The sequence below is a fragment of the Pantherophis guttatus genome, chromosome 4 (assembly GCF_059756535.1).
Source record: "Pantherophis guttatus breed Tessera chromosome 4, ASM5975653v1, whole genome shotgun sequence".
NCBI classification, from domain to species: Eukaryota; Metazoa; Chordata; class Lepidosauria; order Squamata; family Colubridae; genus Pantherophis; species Pantherophis guttatus.
In genome coordinates this window covers 150897634-150918573 of record NC_142066.1, presented here as the reverse complement: position 1 = coordinate 150918573, position 20940 = coordinate 150897634, and the positions used below count along the sequence as shown (strand labels likewise).

At 36.1% G+C, this 20940-nt stretch overlaps 1 protein-coding gene across 15 annotated transcripts in view; it reads right to left on the bottom strand.

Moving 5' to 3' along the window:
• The window catches only part of KMT2C (lysine methyltransferase 2C), a 174200-nt gene that overhangs the window by 93051 nt on the left and 60209 nt on the right, over positions 1-20940 (bottom strand). For 10 of the 15 annotated variants that reach the window (XM_034401683.3, XM_087893077.1, XM_034401682.3 and 7 more), the window contains exons 5-6: positions 15036-15172; positions 13413-13522 (exon numbers count right to left, since the gene is read on the bottom strand). The exons of 2 other annotated variants lie outside the window; for them this stretch is intronic. In XM_034401683.3, the coding sequence (XP_034257574.2) occupies positions 13413-13522; positions 15036-15172 (247 nt within the window). The remainder of the gene's footprint in view (positions 1-13412; positions 13523-15035; positions 15173-20940) is intronic. 3 more of the 15 variants (XM_087893080.1, XM_087893079.1, XM_087893081.1) reach the window with 1 other exon arrangement.

Genomic DNA, 20940 nt, shown 5'->3' with positions numbered 1-20940 from the left:
ACCTGCATTGATCCTAGAGGCTTATGAAATATTGTACAGAAATCTTTTGCAAACTGAATTGTGGAATGTCAAAAAACATCTTGAGAGAGAGAATATATTCAGGAACTGACTGCACTGCAAAGTGAAGTATGATATGTGCTGCTGAAATAGGTTCAAAAGAAGAATATTGTATGGAGTAAGATTGTATAACCTAGAGACAGCAAAAATGGTGCATATATGGAAGAATACAGATTCAAGAGAATTGGTAAATGACTGAATCACTGCACTAATTCTTCCATGTTTTATTTAGGGTCATATATAAAAGAAAAACAGAGTTCTACCTAAAGTAAAAAGTGCCAAATGAATAGCCAGGTTTGAGAAAAGATTAGAGAAACAAGATCAGATACCAAAATAAAAGAAATGGGTTTACCTTTGCTTTGCTGATTACTACCTCACTACTTTGCTTCACTTGGTAGTGGAGATTATACCTGAATGTTTAACGCACAAAAGGCTAATGAATGTACTCAGATTATTCATCTGAGGAACTTTTGCAAGGAACAAGAAGCTACTGAAAGAAGTCATTTGGACAAACAACTTGATTCAAAAGAGGAAAGGTGTGAAATAGGGATGCACATTGTCCTTAAATGCGTTTTACTTCTTCAGCAAATACCATTTGCTTAATAGCAGGACTGAAAGTAATGAAGCTTTGGAGGCTGAAATATTAACAATTTCAGATATGCAAACATCACTTTATTATCAGAAGATGAAGGCAACTCAGAAGAGCTTATTGTAAATTAAAATGGGAAATAAAAAATCTTGGTTATAGTTAAATATTAAGAAGGTAGAGAGAATGTTAGCCAGCATGTGAGTGAACTTACAGTTGATGGTGAGGAAGTGACGGTGATAAGCAGTTTTGTTTTCTTAGGTTTAATAAATAAAAATGGATGATAAAGAAGAGTAATCCTAGGGAGGAAGGCAATAAGAAATGTAGACAAGATCATAAAGGATAATGATATTTCCATCACAACAAAGATAAGAATAATTAATGCAATGCTCTAATGGTAATGCGCAGCTTTTAAAAGTGGACACTGAAAAAGAAGAGTTAATCGCCACTGAGTAACCAAAAACTATGGTATTTTAGACAGATAATAAGAATAATTGATGGATTAGAAAAATTCTCATTTTTGGTAAACTTGGGAGAAGCAGAAAGGAAAAACATTGGATGGATGAACAGGATCAACGAGATTACAAAACAGAATTTGGAAGAGGTATTATTAAGTATCATGAAAATTTTTCATATAGTCACAAGAGTTGAACCCAACTCAATTACACTTAACTAATTATAGTTGCTTCAGTACAGGTAATCTAATTTATTTTAGGTAAAATGGATGTTGGATAGGAAACAATGGGGAAAAGTTTATTACCATTGCCTAATCTATTCACAATTCAACCTTCAAACCCTGCTGTACCTTTCACATGTTGTTTTCTCAATTTCCTAAAAAGTTATTTTTCAGAACAAGGATTCCATAAAGAAATATGTTTAAAACTTCTGCCAATCAATTTATCACATAAGTTTCTTTACAACAATTATATCCCTGAAATAAGCTTATTACTTAGAAACAATATTGAAACTAAGGTTATTTCTATTCCTCTTGCATATTATTAATCAATTTTCTATAATATTATGTGTATGTGTGTATAAAGTAGTGGAATTAGGATTTCATTTTATTTTCAATTGTTTGCAAGCATTCAAATAAACTTCCTTCTTCAAGCTATTTTACCCATTATTGTTGTATTTATATTAAAAACTATAAGTAATTATAGAAAATTAGTTTCTCTCAGTATTTACTTCAGTATACAGTGCATTTTCCTGCATAGCTAATTTTATTGCTTATAACTTTCCACAGCTGTTAATTCACATTTGCAAATTAATAAAACAAATTGTAATATATGTCATTCACTGCATAATATCAGGAGGCAAAATAGATACATCTTTGACATTCTTTAAATATTTGTTTTTACAATTGAAATTGCACCTCTTACGATTAAAATTACCTGGGCACATCTTAATTTATAATTTACAATTTGTAAATGAAGCAAAACATGCATTTATATGAAATCAATTATTTAAAATGACCTACCTTTACTAAGTCCATTTCTAAACTGCCCACAAAGTCTCACCTAAACAACAAATATAGCACTGCAGCTACCAGAGCTTCTTTTAAAGGGAAGCAAGAAAGATGTGATTGGTTGCTGTGGTGATGGATGTGACACAACTGTTTTAGTTCATCTTCTTGCCTGAATATATCCAGAGAAGAGAGGCTCACCAATTTCTTCTATAATTGGTTCCACTGTCACTAATCACTCTTATTGTTAGGAAATGTTTCTAGCATTCAAATCTGCATTCTTATAACTTAAGGTCATTATTTTGTGGTTGCAGTTTAAAATTATAAAGAAGAGATCTTATTACCATCTTCTGAGTGACAATCTTTCAAGCTCTAACGAGGTCCAATCATAGCCTAACTACCATTAGCTGAATAGTTTCGAGGGAAAACACACCTAGCATTTTCAGTCTTTCCATGTAAGATTTAGTTTCCAACTCCACAGTCAACCTTATTACTCTTCTTTGCACCGGTTTTTACTTTCTCTTAATTCTCCTTAAATTGAAGTTGACACTTAATATAAGATCATGTTTCAGTAACACAGAATAAAATAAAATGTCCTCTTTCCATTATTTGGAAAATATCCTTTTATTAATGAATTTGAAAAATGCAGATTTAACATTTGCATCACAGTATTGACTTATATTTAGGTTATGATTTATTGCAATTCCAAGATCCACTTTTCCTTGGTTTGTTTGTTTGTTTTTCACACACTTCTTAACCATCCATCTCTCTCAGAAAGCGGCTGTGGGCAGTACAATTTAATCAATAAAATTAAGCATTAAAAATGGAATAATTTTATGAGAATTTATATGCATCTCATCTCAGTATCTTGATACCAATTACTGAGCAAAGTATCCTCCATCTTAGACATATATTTAAATAAAGAAATATGGAATAGAGAATAAATCTGTATTTCTCTCTGCTAAGACTCATTTAATTATTTTTAACAGGCTTCTCTAATACAACAAGAGTGTTTTCAGCTTTGTTTCTTCTAGAATATTAGCTATCTCACTCAGTTTTCTGCAAATTTATAAGCATACAATTCGAAACTTCATGAATCTGCTGAAGAGCACCAGGCTCAGGACTGAGCTACAAGGCATCCCACTGCAATGTCTCTCCAGTTTGATATGAAACTACTGGTAAGTGCTCTCTGAATATATTTTAAAACCAGGAGAGAAGTCATATTTGGGTATTCACATCAAAATAGCATAGAGTGCTCTACAAAATGCTTAGGTGAAGTCAAGATATATTAGGTCCACTTCATTCCAAAATTCCAATAAAAATTAATATATTAATCAGATAAGCCTTTCTCTTCACAAATTTTGGGGAGGAGCAGGAGGGTTTTCAGAGGTCTGAAGAAGAGAAACCTGTTTTTATCAATTCTGTTATATCTATGTACTCGTCTAGATCCAAGTCTGGATTTAAATGTTTCCTTGTCAATTAATGAAAATAAATATGTAAAAGTTCTATCATAATATATTAATTCTAGGAATTCACAAAACAGCTTTGATGGTATATAAAAGAAGATTACAGTGGAATTCACCTGGAATACAGATTATTCTATGAACCTTTAACAGGCAACTGTAGGTTTTTGCATCTGTATTTTTGTGTATTTTTTGTCAGCTTCACCACTGTCTTCTTTGAGCATTTAGGCTCAAAGCGAGGTATTCAATTTTTTATTTTATTTTATTTTATTCAGCATCAAAACTCTCTTTGAAAGTTCTTTGTAGGAACAGCCTCTCTTCTTCCATTCTAGAACAGACATACAAATGTAGAGTTCAAGAAAGGGTCTTTTTCTACATCACTGAAGAACCAATGAAAGTTCTTACAAGCCTTTCTTTGCTACCCTGCTTCACTGCCAAGAATGCATTGATATGGAATATTTCTAACATGATTTTCTTTTGATGCTTTTATGGGAAACCAAGGGGCAGCATTTCAGTAGAGGGAAAAAAGAGGGTTGCTAAAAAGAAAGTTATTTCTCGGTATATACTACCAAGAAAGCTTTGCAATGAAAGTATTCCATATTGCTGGTAACACTAGAACAAGCTAGCAAATATATGGCCATAGGATCAATCTTGGAATAATAAAAATTCCAAAGATTGCAATGATAAATTTATCATGTAAAATATTTTGTCATTCATTGTGGGGGTAACTTATTAAAAAGTAAGTGAAAATCAGAATAAGCTTGACAATAGAATTACAATATTATTTATCATGTAATTTCTGAAGGAACACAACCAGCTAGATTCTGGTAATTAGTTTCATGCATTATTCAATCTAATGCATATACAATCCATGCCTTTTTAACTGGGTCCCCAATATAAAACAGTGCTCAATTTTGATTCCATCAGAAAGGGACTGTAAAGACTATAAGGCAAAACAGATGCTGTATTTTTCAGAGTATAAGACGCACTGGTGTATAAGACGCACCTTAGTTTTTGGGGAGGAAAATAAGAAAAAAGCTGATTGGCGGGTGGATCGGCCTCCCGGAATACCCCCAATCAGCTGTTCCCAGAGATGAATTTTAGCAACAGGTTCAATGGTTGTGGGCTCTTTTTTTTTCAGCCAACTTCTGAAACTCCATTTTAGAAAAACCTTTTTTTCTGCCTCTGAAACAGAGCTTCAGAAAAAAAGCTTTTTTCTGAAGCTTCCTTTCAGAGGCTTTTTTTTTCTGAAGCTCTGTTTGGAGGCTTTTTTTCTGAAGTTCTGTTTGGAGGCTTTTTTTTCTTAAGCTTTTTTCAGTCTCTGAAACCTCCATTTGAGCGGCTGGGTGGGGCTAAATTCGGAGTATAAGACGCACCCAGATTTTAACCCTCTTTTTTTGGGGAAAAAGTGTGTCTTACATTCCGAAAAATATGGTAGCTTGTATGTATTGCTATATGTTGGAATTCTTACAGAGCAAGTTATTTACAAGATACAAGTTATGTATTGTTACAGAAGTATACTAAAAACTAAAGAACTAGATGAAGTATTAATTTTCTTTATGAATAAGTCATGTTTAAAATACACACATAATGTTTTAATAAGCATTTTTGAATGGCAAAAGCATCTGCTAAATTCCTGGCATCGGGTGGTTGAAATATCCAAAAATAAAAGACCTCCCAGTCTTAGAACAAATTTGCAAATTTGTTCTGGGAGAAAAAAATGATACTCTGTTGACATTTTAACACTAAACTGAAAACAACAATATTTTAAGTCATTTTTCAAACTCTTTCAAATTCGATAGCAATGGAATGACCACTTATTGTAGCTAGCATGAGCACAATATCTATCTCAAAAAAGCAGAGCACTCTGAAAAACTCCAGAGAAAAGCCATAATAAAATGATTCAATTCTAATTTTAAAACATAATATGGGTAGTCTTCACCTAACAGTGGTATCATTAACAAAGGCAATCCAGGTCGTTAAGCAAAGGCTCCCTGCAACTTCCATGCAATTTCCAACAAGCAAAGTCAGTGAACAAGGCAGAAGGAAGTGGCATGTCCCAGGCAATTCACAACCAAGCCAGTGGGCATGTAAGAGGCCACTGGTGGGCGGGGAGATTAGAGACTTGTGACTTTCCCTCTGGATTGTCCATTGGCTTCCTTGTGAAAAGCCAGAAGGAAAGAGCATAGATGGCAGCAACTATTGTAAATGTAAGTCCATTGCTAAGCATCTGGAATGTGATTATGTGACTATAGCTGCGCTGTGCTGGCCAGAATTTTGAGGATCAGTCATAAGTACCTTTTGTTCAGTGCCATTGTAATTTGAACTGGTCACTGAACAAAAAGTTGTTAACCAAGGGCTACCTGCAGTTGAATTGCTACTAAAGTGAGAATTGCAAACTCAAGTTGACATGAAGGCTACATGAAGATCATTTTTCATTAGACCAAGGGCTATAACAACGAAGATTTTTCATACAGCGAGTTAAAAGTTTTTAACTTTTAATATTATATTTTAATTAATTATCTGTGGCCTTCCAGATATTATTATTATTATTATTATTATTATTATTATTATTATTAATAATAATAATAATAATAATAATAATAATAATAATAATAATAATAATAATAATAATAATAATAATAATTGAATTTGTATACCGCTCTACTCCCGAAGGACTCAGGGCGGTGAACAGCCAAATAAAATACATATAATACAAATGTTAAAAAACCATTAAAATACAATTAAATAATTGGCCCAAAAAACGAAATTTAAAACACCCCAAATTCATAAGACAAATTTAAAATTTAAAAATTTTTAAATTTTTTAAAAAGTTTAAAAGAGAGGTTAGGCCAGGCCTGAACTGTACCTCCCAAACAGCCTCAAACAACCTGACCAAGAATGAAAGATGCAGCACCTTTAGAAACTACATGTTGTTTACTGAGGTCAGACAGCATGTTAAAGGGAAGCTTCAGTTTTCAAGGAAGATATATATATATATATATATTAATTTGATTTATATGCCACCCTTCTCCGGAGACTCAGGGCGGCTTACAATGCGTTAAGCAATAGCCTTCATCCTTTTGTATCTTTATACAAAGTCAGCTTATTGCCCCCACAACTGGGTCCTCAATTTACCTACCTTAAAGGATGGAAGGCTGAGTCAACCTTGAGCCTGGCGAGACTCAAACCTGCAGTAATTGCAGGCAGCTGGTCTTAATAACAGGGTGCTTTAGACCACTGTACTACCAAGGCTCTTATTAATTCTTCCTTAATCTCCTGCCTCTAATCAAATTTGTAGAAGCAAAAATGGAACAAGTGCAGAACTGCTTTCCCATATCCATCCTTTGATGTGATTCTATGAAAAGTTATTGCATTTCACACTATCTCCTTAGTCCCAAAAGTAGCCCCAGAGAGAGCTCTTTCCAATTCTTGTACCCGCCCGTTTGTCTACTCCCTCAGACCTATTTCAAAGTCTACCAAGACAGGGATAATCCCTGCTCACTCATTCCATGGTTCCAGGGTGAGGAACAGCCACATATGAAAATGCTGCACATTTCAACCTGCTTGATCTTTTTTCTTCTCTTTTGGGGGAGAAAGGGGACTCCTCCACATGATGGCTTTGTTCTATTAAAAGGACAAGAGTGAAATGCATGAAGAGGGGAAACCAAAGAATGGAGTTCTTAGTCCCCTACCATACTCTCCTTCACAAGGAGGAGACGGAGGACAGCTTAAAAAGTCTCCAGCAATTTGGGCAACTAGTGTATGGGTTATGTCGCTGCCAACTGAACACTTGAAAAAAGATGAAATGCTACTGTTGTATTTCAAGGAGGCTTGACTTAGAATAGTTCTGTGTTTCGGTGTAGGACAATTTTTTGTGGAATATTTTTGTCTTTTTAATTAATGTAGGGTTAATAAAGGCGAAGTTTATCATGAGTGCAATGATAAATAGAGCATAAATAGAGGCATTTTTCACTTGTTGAAGACTTACTTCAAAGACAATCTGACAATAATGCATGGACAATAATGTAAAAATAAGGATATTAAGATATAAAAGATCCCAGGGCGTTCATAGCAATGTAATCTGGCAAACCCTAAAGGCAGACTTCACTGCAACCAAAGCAAGTTTTCAATTAATCTACAGCATCTCAATTATTCAAAATAAAACTAATCTCAAAGAGTATAATGGTTATTCAAATAAAGTTCTTGTGCATTTGACATAATGAACAGAAAGTTCCCTCTTATGAAGCCAAGTGCAAATTCTTTTAATTTTCCCTCTCAGGAAATAAATACATCAGTTCTTAGTTATTTCAACTTGTAATCAATTATCAATAGTTGCAGGGGAAGTTAGCCGCAGCTTTTATTTTGGAGCTGCTTTTATTCGTTGATTAATATTTTTTTCATGTGAAAGGGAAAACGTGTATGCTTAGGATCTCAGAATTTCTGAGACATCAGAAGTGGGTTTTTTGTTCCATCTATTGAGCCACTAAAATTGGCAGAGATGCAGTACCCGAGAAAGAACATTATGAGAAAGTAAAGAACGCCTGGTTCTCTGTACTTTGCCAAGAAAAAAGCAATTGCAGGTAGCTTTATTTCCAGAAAGAGGGGGGTGCAGGAAACCTCTGTGCTACCTTCCTTAGAACTGCAGTATTTACAAGAAGCATTCTCAACTCTATTAGGTATTTTTTTAGAATCTGCTTAAGATGTTATTGTGTTTAGTATAGCTGAAAAACCTGAACATAAGCTATTAAAAATACAAATTTATGAAAATGTATGTTTTATACACATAATTCATTAATATTAACAGAGAATATGATACTCAGCTGTACGTCTCAGCCCGTGGTGAATTAAGTGTTGCTGTGTCCTCCCTCTCACAGTGCCTGGAGGCTGCTAGGGGCTGGAGGGGGAGCAACAGGTTGAAGCTATACTCTGGCAAGACCGACTGGCTCTGGGTTTGGGGTTTGTTTGGGGTCTTGGATGGGGTAGCACTAGCCCAAACAGACCCTGTGTGTAATTTGGGGGTTCTCCTGGACTCGTGACTCCTGCTCAAAGAACAGGTGGCGGTTGTGGCCAGGAGGGCCTTTGCGCACCTGCGGGTTGTGCGCCAGTTATGCCCTTTCCTGGACCAACAAATCTTACTCACGTCACCCATGTCCTAGTCACTTCCCGACTTGACTATTGCAATGCGCTCTACATGGGGCTGCCCTTGAAGAGCATCCGGAAGCTCCAGTTCATGCAAAATACAGTGGCCCACATGGTTTTGTGCAGACCTCGATGTGTACATGAATTACCTGTCCTGCGGGAGCTGCATTGTTTGCCGATTTGCTTCCGGGTATAATTCAATATGCTGATTGTCACCTTTCAAGTCCTTCATGGCTTAGGACCAAGTTATCTGAAGGACTGTCTCTTGTAGGTCACTTCTACTTGACCCACCATAGCGGGAAGGCAAGGAATGTTGCGAGTTCCATTAATTGATTATATGATTCTCTCTTTTATTAGTTAATTGTTTTTATATGAGGTTTTTATATTCTTGTAAGCTGCCTTGAGTCGTCATGTGAGAATAGACGACAATATAAATTTCCAAAAATAGATAAATAAATATTGCTTCTTGCCTGCCTTATAAAAGTGGTCAGAAAATTAGAGAAATGCTACCAAGGATCATCAACAGAAGCCTTGAACAAACTTTAGAGCTCAACCTTTCTTCTCTATTTCATTAAAATTCTTACAGAAACTTGAAGTCACTTTCAGCCTTACCTAATAAACATAGAAACATATGAATGATGGCAGAAAAAGATCTAGTGGTCCATAGAATCTGCCCCTTAAGGATTTGAAGATCCTTAAATTATAATTAATTTCAATTTTTATATTTTTTAAATTTTTGTTGGATGTTGGATGTGTTTATTCCAAGCATCTTTAAACTCAGTTACTAATAACTGACCCACCTCTGCTGGATGTTGGTTCCAAACTTCCACTACTCCAACGGTCCCCAACCTTTCCAGCTTGCAGGACTGGTGGGTGGGAGAAGGGATAGCTCCAACCAAGTGACGGGGGAAACGCGTTCGCACTGATCTATTTACGCTAACGGTGGGACATGCGCCTGCCGCTAGCACAAATGGAGCTTTGTGCACAAGCTTGTGCAAGTGGAGCTGCACATATACACTCACCCACCTCTTGCATGCCCCAGTTTTGAACAGGCCGCACCCCGGTAGTGGGCCACAGCTTGGGAGTTGGGGACCTCCGTACTACTCTTTCTCTGAAATAATATTTTTTAACATTACTTTTGAACTTCCCATCTGTCAGTTGAGGTTATGCCCCCAGGTTCTTGATTTTTGTTTAACACTGAAAATACTTCTAGAACCTTATTCACACCCTTAATATACTTAAAGATTTCAATCATGTCCCCACTTTTCCTTCTGTCCTCCAGGCTGTACATATTAAGTTTCTCCAATCTCTTTTGATACTTTTTTTGTCTCTCAGACCTTACACCAAGGTCTCTGTTGCCTGTTTCTGGACTCATTCAATCTTATCCATATTTTTGTTTAAGTAAGGTCTCCATAACTGGATACAGTATTCCAAATGGGGTCTGAGTAAATCCCATTACAGTTAGATTAGGACTTCCTTAAATAAATATGTAAAACTAGTTAACAGTTTGGGAGAAAAACTTTCCATACATTTTCAACTCAATGACCATATTTCCATTTTCAAATCTACTATGACCTTCCTTCCTCCCTCCCTCCCTCCCTCCCTGAATAACCTATGAAACAAAGCTTTATACTTGTATTTACTTGAAACATTACAATGGATTAAACGGGGCAATTTAAAATTTTAAATGGAAACTTTTACCTAAATATAGTTGGTCCTCAGCTTATGACAACTGGGACAAGAACATTATACTTGTAAACACCATTTAATTTTTAAAGAACAAATTAAACATTATATTGTCATCTTTAAATCTTATTACTTGAAGAGAACATATCCTTGTTAAAATAAAAATAATTATCTATCCCTGAAAAAAAAAATTAAGGGGTAAGAAAGCAGACAATATGGACTATCTCTTTATCTTACATATAATTTGTTCCAATTTGTAAGCCCCAGAAATGTACAACAATGCAAGAATAAACATGTCAGGGGAGAGGTATAACTGTCTTCCAAGAAATGGGGGCCACTACAGAGAAGGTCTTTGTCCTATGATCCCAATAGCCTATGCTAATGAGTGTAGCAACCTAAAGAACTTGCAACAGCAGGATTGCCATGCCAAAGTCTGGCTTCTGCATACTGGACCAGTGTCCACTTCCAAATCATTTCCAAAATAGCCTCACTTAAGGGAACATTACAACAGTCCAACTGTTTTGGAGATCAAAATGTGAATTACCATTACAAGGCCATTCAAATAAAGGTAAGATCATTTGTTAAAAGCAGTGACATAAAAAATAAAGATATACCGGTAATCTAATTTGAAATCACCATCTTGCGAACAAACTAAGAATACTTCTACAAATGCAAGGATGCCATAGGTTCGCATTTTTCAAACAGCAATCTCCAATTGCTACATGATAAACCAATCATTAGTGACTTTCATAAGCCTGGCATAATTTAAAATGATGTTACATTTAGCCAATTCATTGACAAAGAAAGCTACATACATTTTACACAGATTTTAAATTTTATAGATAACAATACCCATTAATTTAATTAAACCTTTAAAAACTTCAGTGGGGCAGCTGACTTTTTAAAAAAATAGAGGATATGCTTTCTTTAAGCAGATGTGTATAGGTAATCCTCGACTTACAACAATAATTGGGACCAGAATTTCTATTGCTAGGTAAGGCGATTAAGTGGGTTGTACCCAATTTTATGACATTTTTGCCAGTTATTAACTAAATCAGTGCAGTTGGTAAGTGAATTGTGATTGTTAGGCGAATCAGGCTTCTTTCACTGACGATGTTGGAAGCCAGCTAGAAAGGTTGCAATTGAATCCAGGATGCTGTAACCATTGTAAATACATGCTGGTTGCCAAGCACCCAAAATTTTGATCACATGGCCATGGGGATGCTGTGAAATTATAAGCACAAGGACTAGTTGTAAATCACTTTTTTGGTGCCTTCCGGTAACTTTAAATTATTGCTAAATAAAAGGTTGCTAAGTTGAGGCCTGTTAAATTGGATGCAAAGTAGGAAAGGTGTTTTGGTTCTGGCATGGCCAAATTTGTTAAGTTATGTTTTCCTTAAAGAAAATATACTGAAAGCATATTGCATATTTATTTATTTATTTGTTTTAATTTGTATACCGCCCTTCTCCAGCAGGACTCAGGGCGGTGAACAGCCAGAATAAAACAGAACATACAAACTTTAAAAACAGTTTAAAAATAATTAAATATTTTTGGCTGCAATTTAAAACAAACCCTATCACATCACTATTTACTTATCTATAAACTAGAGTTCTTTTGCTGTTGTTAAATATGCATGTTTCAACTAAACATGAAAAACATCACTTTTTTATCCAGAAGAATATTATTCATATGCAAATAAGGGCATTTATCAAAACATATTTTCATGTACCTTTTTCATGGGATGGGATATCTATTAATAGGCAGAAGGGTTTATAATTCAAGGGGGAGGGGATCTAAATTCTTAGAAAGATGTAAAACAGCACTCCAACCCTGGCCTAGAAAAGCAACTTGAATAGAGAATAAATGTTGCTGTTATATGATATGACGAATTCTCTTCCTACCTTAAAGATATAAACATTAAATTGCATGTAACGTTTGCAAATTTTATACTGCAGGTTCAACACTTCCATGGCACATTTAATCCTTGCTACATTTTTGTATAATTTATAAAACAGGCACTAACCATATCAGGAAACTAAGAATCAGCATCCCATAATTGCATTAAAAATCAAAAGACATCCTCCCCCAGCAAAAAAATCCTGAAGTCAATTAAAAAACATGTTATGGAAATAGTATTTTCTATGTTCTGAACTCACAAAACGCCCCTCCTATTAGTACCAATATAAATTTACCATGTACATCAGGGGTGAAATCCAATTTTTTTACTACCGGTTCTGTGGGTGTGGCTTGGTGGACATGGCAGGGGAAGAATACAGCAAAATCCACATTCCCTCCCCACTCCTTGGGGAAGGATACTGCAAAATCTCCATTCCCACCTCACTCTGGAGCCAGCCAGAGATGGTATTTGTCAGTTCTCCGAACTACTCAAAATTTCCACTACTGGTTCTCTGAACTGCTCAAAATTTCCACTATCAGTTCTCCAGAACCTATCAGAACCTGCTGGATTTCACCCCTGATGTACACCATTTAAATTTATCCTTAAAAGATATTTCATCCTCTCCAATTCCTCCAACCTCAGTAAAGTCTTTATGTTATCTTACCAGAATATCATATATCCCTTAATTTATACATTTAAAAGAATACATAAATCTATTTATTGCAACTGTGTTCACATTTACCTAAAATCAATGTATTTAAAATTGATTGATTTACTGGGCCAAAATCTTTACAGCAAATTTAAATATAGAAACCACTTAAAGGTCTTGTTGTTGTTTTTTAAAGTCCTCCTTGTTTTCAAGTCTGGGAAGTGGAATAAAAACTGATTACTTAGTTATCTGGAGGCTGACATTTTGCTAGTGAAATGTACCACCTTCCACTTTGTTTTTATTGATTTCATCATATAAATTAATAACTGAAAAACATATTTCATATGTATTTTGAAGTAACCTGCAAATGCCATCCCTGGATTCCATAATGTTTTCAGCATTTATGACACAGAATTTAGATTTTACTATATTCTAGAAAATATATAACCTTAGTTATTTTCAAACTCACTTTTGTGCTCCCTGAGACAACAGCTTTGTCCACGTTCGCTGGCAGCTGCTCTTCTGTCTGGCAAACTTCCAGTGACCATTCCGCACAGCGGTGATGAGCCCAACAATAGCCTAACACATGATGTTAGCAAATTAATCAATTAGTTTGGGCCCTTTTTGCCAAGTAATATCTAACTTTCAGCTTCAAAGGGAATAGAAAAAAGCACCAATGTATAACAGAAAGACAAATAGCATAACTTGATCCTATCAGTCATCCAAATTAATATTAAATTTGGAATCCAATATTAGGGTCTTATGAGAATTTCTGTAAACTGAGATCTCAGCAAATTCATAAGAATTCATACCCACATGTGTTACTACCATGTGACATGAAGATGTTTCTGAATAATGTAGTAGAAGGGCCCTAGTTATGGTACACAAAAGCTCTTTCTGCCTAATTTTGTCTCACCTGCTTACCTATCCCCACTCATAGTTGCATCTTCTTCAAAGGTTTTGCTAAACTGTGGGACAATCATCTTCTAGAGAACTACGAAGTTTGGCTAATCTCATGCTTTTCTATTCACCCTCAATCATGTAAAAAGGTTTAGCTCTTCGGGCTTGCTTATTATTTCTGTGTCACCTTGGAAAATGAATCTAAGAAGTTCTTGTTAAAGGAATCAGATATAAATTTTGCATTTCAATATGTAAACATTTATCTGTTGTGTTAATCTTGAGATCAAAACTCAGTTCAATTTATACCTGTTAAAAGTTCTGGACTTCCAGCCCATCATGCTCTATTAAAACAGGTAGCAGGATTAAAAAGACCCTTTTAAAGCCCAGGAGACCAGGCCAACTTGGACCAATGATAAAATATTTACACACACACACACACACGCACACACGCACACACACATACATACCCAGAAAAACTGTAACACAAATGAAACATTACAATGGATTAAACGGGGCAGTTTAAAATTTTTAATGGAAACTTTTACCCAAATATAGTTGGTCCTCAGCTTATGACCACAACTGGGACCAGAATTTCCACCAGTAAGCACAGTGGTTCTTAAGGAAGTCATACCTGATTTTATGATCATTTTTGCCACGGTTGTTAAGCGAATTGCTGCAGTTGCTAAGAGAATGCTCAGTTATTAAGTGGATCTGGATTTCCCCCACTGACTCCGCTTGTCAGAAACCAGCTGGGAAGGTTGCCAATTGTGATCACATGACCATGGGATATTGCAAACTTTGTAAATACACCCCAATTGCCAAGTGCCCGAATTCTGATCATGGGGTTATTGTGACAGTTGCCAAGTGCAAGGACTGGTTGTATATCACATTTTTTCAATACCGCTGTAACTTTGAATGTTCATTAAATAAACAGTTGTAAGTCAAGGACTACCTGTATTTCACAAGCTTCATTAGGATCGTAAGCTGGATATTGCAACATGTACTCATATTCAACCCTTAAAGCCTCATATGGCTACAATTATAGCAAAATACTATTATTATTATTATTATTATTTTCTTTTAAAAGAGAATGTAATTGTCCCCCCCCCCACAAAGGCAGAAATAAATAAAATGTTTTGAATGAGTTAAATGTTGTCCAGTTAAGAATATGTGAAGAATATGTGAAGAATACCTGTTGGTTCAAATAAGGCTTGGATATCAATGTCATCTGGTAAGCCAACCATCCTAAGTTCATCCCAGACTTTGACTACCTGATCATCAGGAGTAGCTTCAATGCTTATACAGGTACAGGTTGTTATATTCTGTTCTCTGCACAGACCACAAGAAATGTTTATATAATTAAAGATGACACATACAGGATGTGTTTTACACATTAACATAACAGTAAAATGTTTCAGACAATAAAGAAATAATTATATGATTTAAAAAATTCATTTGGTTAAGCATGATTGCACTTCTAATTAACTTGTTCCTTTATTGTAAATTACCAATTTGGTTTTTTTTCTCCCCAAAAATGCAGTGTTGGTTTATTCATGGGAGAGCTATAATTTTTGTAATTTACTTGGTCCTTCATGAATGAACTGAACTTTATTCTGAACAAACAGTCTCCTCTCTAAACCTGTTAAAAGGATGATTTGGCTGGAAGAAAAAGGACAACAGCATGGAATAAGGAGACAGAAAAGAAATAAGTGCTGTATTTTCCTATGCCTTGGTACACTAAATTATATTTCTGCTGCACAGCAGGCAGCATGAAATGGTAACTTCACTTAGCAGAAATCAATTTCATGTAGAATAAGAGACGATTTAGAGCCCCGGAACTAGCAAGGGTGACCCCAACCCCATATTTGGGCAGAGAAGTGGTGCCGACTAAATGCTCCTAGGTCACATACTAACTTCAAGGGCAGCTGCCTTGAAGGAAAATTAGTTTTTTTCATGGCTTCCCTGTGCCCTGTTAAACCAGCATGACAAGATGACAGAGAATGAAAGGGACATTTTCTTTCAACATGCTGTTGACAGCTCTTTGAGGTAGACCAGACAAGGAAACCAAAGCTATAGATTTATTTATTTTTCACGTTTTTGAACCTCTCTTTTCTCTCGGAAAGGGATTCTGGGTGATATGCAATAAAATGTTAAAATATAAAAACAGCATATAAAACTTGAAAATGTAGAGTTTAAAAGGAGGTATCTGAAGGAATCTGCAACATACCTTGGTGACTGACAAGGTGGGTCCAGCCAATGTAATGGGGCAAAAATAGTTCCATTATGTAATCTGGCCCTATTTTACGCTTTATAGATAGCAGCACCAACACCATGAATTGGACTAGGAAGCAAACTGGCACCCAATGCAGTTCATACAAGCAAAGGTGTTATATGCGCCCATTTTCTGGCACCCAATACAGGTAATCCTCGATTTACAACAGTTCATTTAGTGACTGTTGAAAGTTACAACAGCACTGAAAAATGTGACTTATGACCACTGCAGAAGTCCCATGGTCATGTGATCAAAATTCAGACAATTGGGATCTGACTCATATTTAGGATGATTGCAGTGCCCTTCAGTCATCATGATCACTTTTATAAACTTTTGACAAACAAAGTCAAAGAGGAAGACAGAGTCACATGACAACTGTGGCAAGAAAGGTCATAAAATGGGGCAAAACTCACTTCAAATGTCTCACTTAACAACAGAAATTTTGGGCTCACTTGTGGTCATAAGTCGAGGACTACCTGTATAGCTTGTATAACCGCATTCTGCACCAGCTGAAGCATTCAGATAATTTTCAAGGGTAGCTCCATGTAGAGCGTGTTGCAAATAATCCAGACGAGAGATGACCATGACACGAGTGACTGAATGGAAAGTCATCGTATCCATGAAAGAGTGTAACTGGCACACATAAGAAGTTGAGCAAAGGCCCTTCTAAGCATGGCTGCCATCCGTTCTTTGAGCAGGAACTGTAAATCCAAAAGACCCTCAGGTCTTACGAACTGGATCTTTCTGGGGTAGAGTCAGGGGTGGGATTCAGCAGGTTAGGACCGGTTCAGGGGAATCGGATGCAAATTTTACATCTGGTTCACCAAACCAGTAGATGCAAGGACTGTCTGGCCCCTCTTGGCCCCTCCCAGGAGTCTCCATGCAGCCTGTTTTGGATGCGAGGTAAGTGCAGGGCCCATGTGGAGGCTCTGGGAGGGCAAAAAACAGGCCTCCCGGAAGTTCCAGAAGTCTGGAAATGGGCCCGTTTCTGGCCTCTGGAGGGCCTCCAGAGTCCCGAGGAGACCGTTTTTGCCCTCCAGGGGGCTTGAGGAAAGCCTCCAGAGCCTGGGGAAGGCGAACATCCCCCCGCCGCCGTGGTGCGTGGTACACGCCCCCATGGCCACACACACCCCAGCAACCGGTTGCTAAAATTTTTCAACCCTACCCCTGGGTTGTGTGCAGCAAAGATGATAAACTCCTGGATATAAAGTGGCTCACCTAGATTCATTCTATCTTACTAGGGTTCAGCTGAAGTCTGTTGTTCCCCCATCCAGGTCTCCACTGCCTACAAGACCACAAAAGAATGCCCACGGCATAATTCTCTTCAGTTGGGACAGAGATATATAACTGAGTATTGTTAGAGTACTTGTTATTCCTCATCCCATGGTAACAAATGATCTAACCCAGTAGTTTCATGTAGATATTAAAAAGGAACAGAGGAAATACCAAGACCCAGCATCCCACAAAACAGGGACCATGAGCTGGTGCCCTGTCAACATCGCTTGGGACCGGAATTGGAGGAAGAAGTGAACAGCACAAAACTGTGTCATCCACCCCCAGCTCTCTCAGTTGGCCTAAAAGGACATCATGGCCAATGGTATTGAATGTTGGTACTAGTTTTATTACAGGTAGTCCTCGACTTATTACTGTAATTGAGCCAGGCTATTAGAGTTGTACGTCATGATGATCATAAAGTGAACTACCATGTAATTGGACTTGTTTTTGTAACATTTTTGCAGCAGTTAATAAGTGAATAGTGTGCTTGTTAAGCAAACTCATTGTTTACTATTTTTTAAAATCAGAAGTAAACACCAGTTTGCAGCAAAACCACTGTAAATCGTGATCGTGTAACTTCAGGAAACTACAAACAGCCATAAATGTGGGCCAGTTGCTGAGTGCCCAAAATGCAGTCATATGACTGCAGGAGAGGGAGAGTGATGTGGGAATTTCAAAATTGGATCATAAATATTTTGTGGAGGTCTGCAAAACCTTAAATGGTCACTAAGTGACCAGCTGTAAGTCAAAGAACTACTTGTATAAGGTTCCAGTAACAGAATCTTGCCAGTCTAAATATTCTTTCTCCCTCCTTCCCTTTATATTTGCGAGAACTAGGAAGGGTCAAGTCTGAGATGTTTTCTCGGGTTATAGTTATGTCCTGGATTCAGGTTTACTTTTTTCTGACCATTGTCTTCGTGGCAGATTTTCCTCCTGTTCTTCAAGTTTATTCCTACTAACTTGCAAAGAAGAAGTAAAAAGAGTGACTATCAGGCTTTGGAGATAATACCAGATGTTTTGTATTCATCAAATTATTTCAATTTTGGAAAAGAAAATTAGCATAAATGCATGCTAATTCAGCTATAGCTTCAGGGATTTTAAAATCCATATCTGTTTCATAAAGCCCACCTTCCAAACGTCTCTACTATCCTAGATCAGATTGGCCCCAACCCTGAGCTTTCATAAAAGGTCTCTCACTGAAGACCTTCATGTACTCCAGGGCCTGAAGTCAAATGGCCTTTTGCCAGCTCATCAATTATTTTGTTGGGTTTATCCTTAGTGACATTTTTGGCTTTTTATTCTTTGCCCAGATTGTTTTTGCTGCTTTAACATGTTGTTAGTCAACTTTGCCAGATTATCCATTTGAATCAATTATATAAATTTTTTAATCCTAAATTGTTCTGATTTAAATAGTTGATTTTATGGACTGTATTGTAGATTGATCAGAGCCCCTTTCCGAGGGAGCTGGGTGGTTGAGAAATAAAAATAAAGTCTAGCATAAAAACCTAAACATTCCCTATAATTAAAAATGCTTTGCTTATATATTGGCAGAAAGCTAAGCTCACAGAAAGTTAAGAATTCCAATTTAAGAGAAAACCCAGAACCCAAATACACAACAGAGACCCACTATTCTTAAATGAGATGCAAACACGTTTAAATTGGATTATTAAGAGTTGTATAAACATTTCTAGAATCATCTCTGTGGAACACCTGCATAAACAAAAAATGTTTAATAATAATAGTTTAATAATAAATTTATGAAGACTTTTATCTACTGATGTGGAGAATAAAGGCAATAACCTTGAGAGAAATCTGCAAGCACCATTACACAAAGAGAAAGGGCTGAAACATTCTTTAAGTCCTGAGAAGATAATTTTCAGAAATGACCCAGATAAGTCCTTCCTGATTAATTGGGATATAAGGAGGAAGGGTGTTAAAGCACCATTGGGTTTGCAAGATTGATGCCAGCCCCAATAGAAAAGACCAGACCAAAAAAAAGTCCACTCTACAGGAAGATTAGAACTACAGGTAGGCCACAATTGAGCTCAAAATTTCTGTTGCTAAGCAAGACAATTGTTGAATTTTGCCCCGTTTTACAACTTTTCTTGCCACAGTTAAGTGAATCATCCCAGTTGTTAAATTAGTAATACAGTTATTTAAGTGAATCTGAAGAGACTGTCCAATCTCTTCCAGGATTGGAGCTTTCACAACTCTGGAGGCAAATTTTTCCACTGATTAATTGTTCTAACTGTCAGGGCAATTATTCGGTGGTGCACCTTGCCTCCAGAACTTTGCTTATCAGAAAATAACAAAAGATGATCACATGACCCTGGGACACTGCAATCATCATAAATATGAGTCAGTTGCCAAGCATCCAAAGTTTGATCACATGACCATAGAGCTACTGCAATGGTTGTTAAGTGTGAAAAACAGTTATAAGTCACTTCTTCAGTTCTGTTGTGACTTCAGACGGTCACCAAATAGTTAAGGAATACCTGTATATCTTTGTGAGATAGAGCTTTATCTCCCATCCTTCTAATATATAATAGTTCTTCTCTAGTTCTGTCAAGGTAATCTCCATTATTTTCTACATCAAATATTATTTCACTAAAATTAATTATTGACCCATTTCATGTGACTTAGATATAAATAATTCACATTTCAATTTTAGAAAATATTTCAGCACAAATTACATATATATAAAAAAAACAAAAATGTACCTTGATCTGCAACACCATAAGAGTAACAAACTGTTAATACTGATCAGGAATATGCCTAATTAAATTTCAAATCATTGTAAATTTCACCTCTACATGGAAAACATTTGAGATTCTTCAAATATCTGTTACTGACTTGTTGACATGTAACTGTCATATTCAACACATTTATTCCATGTAGAATAAATTAACTTTTTACTTTAAATGTTTCTATGCTTAAAATGAATCAAAAAAGGGAGAACAAATTACAGATATTCAAATAAAAAGTTAGAATACTTTCAATATATTAAAATATTGTAATCCAGACTTTCCTTAAAAATGATCCATTTTAAATCAGTCAAAATACTTCTTTTGCATAGTTTTTGTTTCATTTTTTACTTCACTGCTTTTATCTGACTGACACCAGCCCAGAAATCACACCAATAAGAAAAGTCCAACGAACAATCCCCTTTAGTAGCTAAACTTGGAGACCAGCCAAGATGGCACTAGAGTATGATTGCATCACCCTCCTCGGGGACAGAGATGGTTAGCTGTTCCAAGTAAATTAATTTTGCACTTTCCCATAAGCTACAAAAACTGATTAATCAGCTCAAGACTCTTTAAGTATTTTTTTTCAATATAGAAGTGCATCATTCAAACTCTCAAAAAACAGCTACTACAGAATGCTTCTTAGGCATAGAGCATAATAAATAAATGCAAAAATGAAGAAAACAAAATGGGATTAAAAAGAAAGTCCCAGTGTCAGATATTCTTACAGCTGTGCTCCTCCTTCCAGGATTATATAAGAGTAACCCCAAAATGGTCCTGTGGTAGGAATATTTTTCAATTTTATT